The 8,156-nt window shown below is 41.4% G+C and overlaps 1 protein-coding gene across 1 annotated transcript; it reads left to right on the plus strand.

Annotated features, from left to right (window-relative positions):
• Positions 1–38: 38 nt before the first annotated feature.
• golga5 (golgin A5) lies at positions 39–7,600 on the plus strand. Its single transcript, XM_040138067.1, has 13 exons — positions 39–290; positions 2,031–2,669; positions 3,843–4,049; positions 4,139–4,358; positions 4,445–4,568; positions 4,703–4,906; positions 5,137–5,307; positions 5,475–5,603; positions 5,748–5,846; positions 6,040–6,262; positions 6,825–6,924; positions 7,027–7,090; positions 7,176–7,600. The coding sequence occupies exons 2-13, from the start codon at positions 2,039–2,041 to the stop codon at positions 7,254–7,256; spliced, it is 2,253 nt and encodes a 750-aa protein (XP_039994001.1). The 5' UTR covers positions 39–290; positions 2,031–2,038; the 3' UTR covers positions 7,257–7,600.
• The last annotated feature ends 556 nt before the right edge of the window (positions 7,601–8,156 follow it).

The following is an 8,156-nucleotide window of genomic DNA, read 5'->3' on the forward strand; positions in this document are numbered from 1 at the left end:
TCACTGCACCCCAGTGGTTTTAATGTTGTGACTGTAGTACGCGAACAAGCAGGATGCCGGTGCGTTCGTTCATTTTTGATCAGGCCCTTCTGAAGGCGCTCTGTTGTGGGGTCCTGGCCAGCAGCACTTCCTGGTCCACGTATAGAGAATATCACCAACATAACCCCGGACAGATAATGACATTTGAATGTGTTTATCCAAACTGGTTTTCTCTCTCATGTTCACCAGTTAAACCTCGGGGATAGCCAGGTGACCGGAGATATTCTGAGACTTGGACGTCGTTTCAAACGGTAATTTAGAGGCTTTCTCTTAGTAACCAGCTAGCTCGTTAGCTTTAGCGATGATGGACTTTATGTTTAACTAACTGTGTTTACACAAGTTTTTCTGATGACGGGAGCCCAGCTGCCCATGGCTCCTGTGATAAATCCATTTTTTCCGTGTATCTGAGCCAGAAACAATACGGTGCCGGTATGCGAACTAAGTAGCCGGCTGTGACTGTTGAGTTATTGTGTTAGCATGGTAGCTGTGCAGAAATTGTGCAAGGACGGGGGCGTTTTCAGTCCTGAGTCGAGTCTCTCAGGCTGCTCACAATGACTGGAAGATTATTATTATATTATGACTTTGACGTTGGCCCTAATGTAATCTTAACCTTAACTATCTGCCGCCTGTCGTTGGCATCCTGTTTATTTAGAGGGATAACTCTGCTTTTGCGGAAGCTCTTGCTCCTACGTGTTTCTGTAAGAGGCTTTGGACAAAAGTATACGCCAATTAATGTAATGTACAATTAAATGCACGGAGAATAGATATGAAGGATTATGTGCATGAAGCAGATTGGGAAATTGCATGTTATAAGGCAGAGACACAGTCAATAATTACGAAATTTAAAGATCCCTACAGACATGTTTGGAGATGTATGAAACTGCTCTTCTTTCAATTATCAGGTTAGAAATTCTTGAAATGACATCCATACCTCCTCTTCCCTCATTGAAAAATTGAGAATCTATGAATTCGTAAATGTTTTTCATTTTAAAAACTTTAACCACTTCAAGAGGTTCTTGAAGACAGACAGGGACACCCTTGCTCTGAGAACATTTGGTAGCTTGTTCCACCATCAGGGAACCACAGACGAGAACAGGTACTACAGTACAAATGGTTATCTCACTCCCCTCAGACTAACTCATGTGTTCCCCGATGTTCCACAGATTTGTGTTAAATGCACGGAGGAAAAAGGTACAGTATTACATTTTTTTAAGTGACTGTCCAAGACTACAGCCATTGTGCAAGAAGGCTGTTAAATGTTTTACCTACATAATTGGTAAAGAAGACCCTTCTTGAAACAGACTCTGTGTACTGTTAATTTACCCATAAGACTATGTTGTTACTTTGCAGCAATCATAATTCACTGACTTTATATGGATATATATTCTACATGAATATGAACAAAAGAAATTACAACCTGTCTTGATTTGCATACATTGATTATAACCTTTATTTATTCAGGGTAGTTTCACTGAGAGCCAAGTGCTCTTCGTGAGCAAAGCCCTTATCACACACACTGTTGCACACCCTCACAACTGGAACTCACCCACTACAGCCAAATTCTGATGTGTTGGCCACTGAGCAGCTCCATTAGAGCAGTTAGTGATTAAGTGCCTTGCTCAAGGGGATCTTAGTCGGGGAAATGAGGGAGGGGCAAGCGCTGCTCCATCACTTTCCCGACCCAGATTTATACCCCCGGTGCAGACGTTTAAGTGGCATGCTTTACGCCACATTTGCCCCTTAGTTATATTGTTAAAAGGAAAGATAAGAACCTGTGGAAACCTGAACTGGTGGAAAATCACACTTTCAAATGATTGAGGAATTACATACGTATTTTATCCTTTAGGACGGCACTAGTGATACAGCACGTATCTACTATTTTTTTTACTATTTTAAAAACCTAAACCATAGCATCTGGAAACTTTTTTGTGATGGGACTCTGCTAATTGGGCCTTTTCATCCTCAAACTGTGCTGTCATTTCTGCCATCAGGATGCAAAATGTCTTGGTTTTCTGACTTGGCTGGGAAAGCCGAGAACTTCCTGAATAAAGTGGACCAGGGAGCTGCCACTGCCCTCAGCAAAAACCAGTCCTTACCCTATGGAGGAGAATCCACTGTCACACTTGAGTACAACACTGCAGGGACTGACGCAGCTGTGACACATCATACCTATGCATCATCTCACGATGCACCAAGCTTTATCTCTGCAGCAGCGGGCAACATTAAGAGATCCAATGCAACCTTGCTGGCTGGTACAGCCAACGTGGCCAGTACTCCCTCTGGTTCTGGCAGCAACGCTTCCAACTCTGCCAAGTCATCATCTGGCTTTGTGAGACCCAAAAAGAATGAGCAGGATGTGGACGATGACATGCTCTTTGACTTTCTGAACAGCTCAGACCCTCCAGCCAGCAACAGGAGGGATTCAAGACGGGAACTTGTGAAAGTGGTAGTCCCAGTTACAGAGGCCCGGAGCCCAACACCTCCCCCTTCCACCACTCCTCATACTATCCCCTCAGCCCCGTCCACGCCCCCCTCAACCCGCGGTGTATCCAGGGCCTCAAGCATGAGCTCGTTGTCTGCTCACAGCATCAAAACATCAGAGGAGAGCTCTGCAAAAGAGCAAAGCCAAGGTATGATTATCAAGACCCTACATGTTATAGTTGTTATCTTATCGTTTTCAGTAAGCGATGGAAAAAGTACTATGTTCCTTTACACTTATAGGAGAAGAAATTCTAGGATATAGTATTACTCTGGTAATAGCAACATTTTTCCATTAAAAATTCAACTTAAGTTAAGGATATAATTATTTTAAATTACATATATTAAAGCGACACATATAGGAACACTGATTTTAAATTAGTCTTCTGTTGGTTAGCTATTTGTCTTCTTTTCAAGTTTGAAATACGATCACTTGTTTTTATAACTTTTTTTTTTCAGTGACAATCTATATTACATGCATAAGGTGTCCAACACTTATAGTAACATTTTGCTCAGAATTGTATTGTAAGTAGAGAGTAACAGATACTCTCTAAACATTACTCTCCACCACTACTTTCAGTGTTCTTTTTTGGGTAGTCCATTTCGCAGAACAGTTTAAAAAATTCAAACTATAGTATTGGCTTAGTATCTCAACATTACATGCAGATGTTTAGTTTTCACGATACACCAGATATATAGTGCTCATTTTGCATGATTTCCTTCACTTATAAGATGATATCTGTCAAATGGCAGATTCTGAAACAAGAGATGTACTCAATGATCTTTAGATACTGCTACTCTATTGTATTGTTATTAAAAGATGCTATTTTGATTAGATATATTGTTCATTTATATTAAACTTTTTTTTTTTTTTTTTACTGTCCAGTCCAGAGTTGCAACTAACTATTATTTTCATTATTGATTAATCGGCTGATTATTTCCTCGATTAAACAATTAATCTTATAGTCCATGAAATATTCAAAACTCTGAAAAAATTCCATTCAGAAGCTCTCGGTGATCACGGTGATGTCTTCAGTTCGCATGCTTTGTCTTACCAACAATCCAAAACCCAAAGATATTCAATCAATCTGTCATATTTGACAAAGAAAAGTAGCAGATCATCTCATTTGAGAAGCTGAACCTGGAGAATATTTGGCCTTTTAGCACTAAGAGAAAAAAAAAAAAAAAAAAAACAAGAGTTACACAGGTGGCCAGATTTCTCTTGCCTTGTTTATATAAATTGTATTGTTTTTCAGGCATTTACATCTCAATGTTTGTTTGGTTTTTTTGTTTTTTGTGTGTGTTCTCTCTTCACCCGTTCTCAGCCGCCACAGACACACCTGAGAGTTCAGACTCAGGCTTGGCCGTCCCTCAGGAGTCCAGCAGGCAGGAGCTTCCTCCCCCCACAGAGGAGCCACAGAGCCAGATCTTGTCCAGTCTGCGTCTGGAGAACCAGCTGCTGCGCAGTGAGGTGGCCTCCCTCAACCAGGAGATGGCTTCAATCATCCAGAGAGCAAAAGACTTGCAAGACGGCAAGTAAAAAGATAAATCGAGAACAATGATGGCCTACATTTCTGCATATCTGCCTCTGTATCGATTAAGTTGTTCTCCACACTTGCAGAATTGAACCAGGCCAGACTACGTGCAGACAGATGGAACTCGGAGCAGTCTCAGACTGACCGGACGTTACGGGAATTTCGGTCACAGGTTGATGACCTGACGGAGGCTCTCTCAGCCAAAGACGGTCAACTTGCAGTCCTTAAAGTCAGACTCAGTGAAGCTGATCAGCTGCTGAAGTCCCGCAGTGTTGCATTAGAAGAGGCACAGAATGAAAGGTCAAGGTACACTCTCGAGACCATCTTTTGAAGTAGAGATCAGAATCAGCTTTTTATAAAATTAGATATCATAGTATTATTTTGCTTTGTAGAATTATGCAAAACCACACAGAAGGGAGCAGCCTGCAGTCCCAAGCTCTCGATACGATACAGGAGAGGCTGCGAGAGACTGAACTGGCTCTCAGGAGGGAACAGGACAGCTACCGGCAGATGCAGGTACATAGTATGATGCTATTTGCTCTGCTATGTTTATGATTGATAGTTAAGAAAACCCATGCCAGCTTTGCCGTTAGTGATTAGGTGTGCCTATGCAAATGGTAACATTTTATTAATCCTCTTTTCTTGTGCAGAGTGAGTATGCTGGTCGACTGTCCAAACTGGAGGCTGAGAGGCAGACCCTTGCAGAAACGTTGACTGCGGCAGAGCGACGAGCTGCAGAGGAGAAGGTCAGGGTTGATGACCTCCAACAGCAACTGAAAAGTGCCAAAGCTGCAGCTGAGTCCGGCAAGCAGGAGTTACAAGACTACAAGCACAAAGCTTCACGCATCCTACAAGTAAGACTTGAGGAGGATCACTAGAAAACCAGTTTTTTCATAGGTAGCATCAGCACTTATTTGAGTTTCTCCAGGCTAAAATTTACACCTTGGCCAAGAATGCTTTACCATTGTTTTCAAGCTGTACTTTTTCTTTTTAAATACAATTTTGTACTCACTGTTTGTGATTAGCTTTCTTTTGATAACTCTGAACTGTTTTTAGTAATGTTGTAATTTTTTTTTTTTTTAAGTCCAAAGAGAAGCTGATCAGCAGTCTGAAGGAGGGATCTGGTCTCGACACTCTGGATGGCAGCGGGGCCATGGCTCTGGAGCTGGAGGAACTGCGTCACGAGAAGGAGTTGCAGAGGGAGGAGATCCAAAAACTACAGGGGCAAGTGCACACGCTTCGAACAGAAATACAGGTGAGATGTTGTAAATGGCAGGAAAAGAAAAATGATGTCGGTCCTGTGTGGAAAATCTTAGGTGATGGCTTCACTGGGGTGTTCGCAGGTTTAAATGCATTTGTCTTTTGTGTTTGTGATGTTGGCAATTCTGTTGCTAACGTGAGCTAGGTTTTTCTCTTTTTCAGGATTTGGAGAATCAGGCCCTGACGGAGGCAGAGGCATGGCGGGAGCAGCAGGTGCAGTTACAGGAGCAACAGTGCTTACAGAATAGAGTTAAAAAAGAGGTGGAGGCTGAGGTCGAGCGCTACAAACAGGTAACGGGGAGTGAAGATTTCTAAAAATGGCAGTTAAAAAAAATTAAAAATTTTCACAGATATGTTTCTTGAAACTACATTCATTATTGTTCCATGTCTGATCAAACTCTTAATTTTTGTTTTCTTATTTTTCTTAAATCATAGGAGCTGCAGTACCTGGAGGAAGAGCAACATAGAGCCAAAACGACTCTGCAAAGTCGAATCAAAGACAGAGAAGATGAAATCCAAAAACTCAGGAACCAGGTGAGTCGCTTTATGATTATACAGGCATGTAAATGCAGAGCCCCCTTCCTGGGTCACGGCTTGGACAACATGCCTCTTTGTGAGAGCGTAGTTGATGGTAAATAGTCTTTGGGAAGAATTTGTATTAAGAATGCTTTTGTGAGACAAATCACCTTTGATGATCCATATTCCTGGTGTGTGTTTGTTCTTCAAGTTGACCAACAAGACTCTCAGCAGCAGCAGCCAAACAGAGCTGGAAAATCGTCTCCACCAGCTGACGGAGACGCTGATCCAGAAGCAGACAATGCTGGAGGCCCTGGGCACAGAAAAAAACTCCCTGGTCTTCCAGCTGGAGCGTCTGGAGCAGCAGCTGAAGAACGCTCAGGGAGGACAAAGCGGAGGGCCAGCCATCAACATGAGCGTCCTAGACGGACCAGGTAGGCAAGACAAAGGTCAGGGTCAACATGATTGGCATTTTCAAGACAGATGATAAAGGAGGAAGTGATTATGGGGCAGTTTGATCAAAATTTCCCCCACAGGAATACTGACATTTAGTTAATAACATGAGACCATGAGTGTCATGTCATGAGACCACAATTTTGACTTTCAATACTAATTGAATATTTTCATTTTCAGGGCCTCTATGAAGCCCTACCTATTAGCCCTCTAAAGCTGTCATTTAAGCATGCAGAACAGATTTGATGAAAAAACAAAAAATTCTGAAATAGCAGTTGATTTATCATGTTGGTACAGTTGATCCAGTTTCCCTCTTTCTTTGCAGCTATTTGCATTTCTGGTCCTACTTTGAAAAGTCACTCCCCCGTTCTGCTTCATGTGGACTCCAAAACGAAATGGAATATACCAAGTTATTGACTTAAAATTCAGTGTTTCCCAAATCCAATTTTTTGTTTTTTATTAGGCTTAAAAGTTGATCAGATTTCATTCTGGCTCCACTGATTTCTTTACTCATGATGTGTGTTTTACTCTGTGTGTTTTCAGGAGCACGGCAAAGACACACACCAGTCCTCTTCAGTGATCAGGACAGTCCAGGTGTGTATGGAAAAGTGCGTAAGGCAGCCAGCACCATTGACCGTTTCAGGTAAGATGTCACTTTTTGTTATCATTGTGGTACTGTAATTGCATTGTTTACTATGGGGAAATACTTTCCCCAGCGATAAATAGAAAAATCTTGTCATTTCAGCATCAGACTGGGAATCTTCTTGAGACGCTACCCTATGGCCAGAGTTTTCGTTATCCTGTACATGGTGGGTCTTTATTCAACAGATTTCCCATCCTGATGAACACTAATTAATCAAAGAAATTAACAACCCTTCAACTAATTTTTTACAGGCAGTACTGCACCTGTGGGTCATGATTGTTCTTCTGACTTACACACCAGAAATGCACCATGGTCATCCTGACGGAAGATAGAAGGCTTGAACTTAACAGTTGGGTTTTTAAAGATGTTAGCTCTATTGCCTTCAATGTGAGGATGGTACAAGCTGCTGGAATATGGGATCTGGGACCTCACCTTCCCCGTTTTGCACAAAAATGCTATGAATTAAAGACATTTGCTCTTGATTCTTTATAATTTCCAACTGAAGATTGATAGCTGATGGCTGGGTTGAGTTTTAAAATAATTACAGAGTGATGTATTGTATTGTTGGTATGCTGAAAGGACATTAAATCAAACATGATCTCACATCTGTTCTTCTTATCACCTGCTTTCAGCCATCTGATACCTTAAGAGATTGTATTTAACACTATGTAAAAAAAAAAAAAAGAATCTTTTAATAAACAAGTTAGGAGAAACAACACAGCCTGGCACTTTTCTGAGATTTTCTAGGTCGTAAAACAATGCAAAGAGGATCTTCATTGCTTTTACACAAAAGTACGTTTACTAGATCATTTGGAGTACTGCTCAGTCTGAGGAAACTTGTCTTCTGTGTCTCTGAGGGATTTTTTTCAATTTGGAAAAAGTAGCTGCTGCCGATGCTGTAGTAATGTCAGCGGGTTATGTTGGTTTGGGCTTGGAGACTAAAAAATTTATAACAGAAAAACTGATGGCGGGGAGTTTTAAAGACACAGGCTTTTGCCAGACAGGGAGGGTCTATTCTGGGATTCAGCTTTGCAGGGGGAGGAGACAGGACATTTCAGCCCTCCCTGCCTTTCTTTTTAAAATCTGTCTCTTTTGAGTCCCCCAAATTTACTGAAGTGCAATAATAAATTGCTGGGGTCACTCTAATAAAGACTGTGTACAAACAGATGGAAAAAAACTTTTCTTTGTACTGTTGTTTTTTTTTATGTGAGGATAGATTAGCCAATATAAGA

Source organism: Xiphias gladius, chromosome 10 (genome assembly GCF_016859285.1).
Source record: "Xiphias gladius isolate SHS-SW01 ecotype Sanya breed wild chromosome 10, ASM1685928v1, whole genome shotgun sequence".
Taxonomy (NCBI): Eukaryota; Metazoa; Chordata; class Actinopteri; order Istiophoriformes; family Xiphiidae; genus Xiphias; species Xiphias gladius.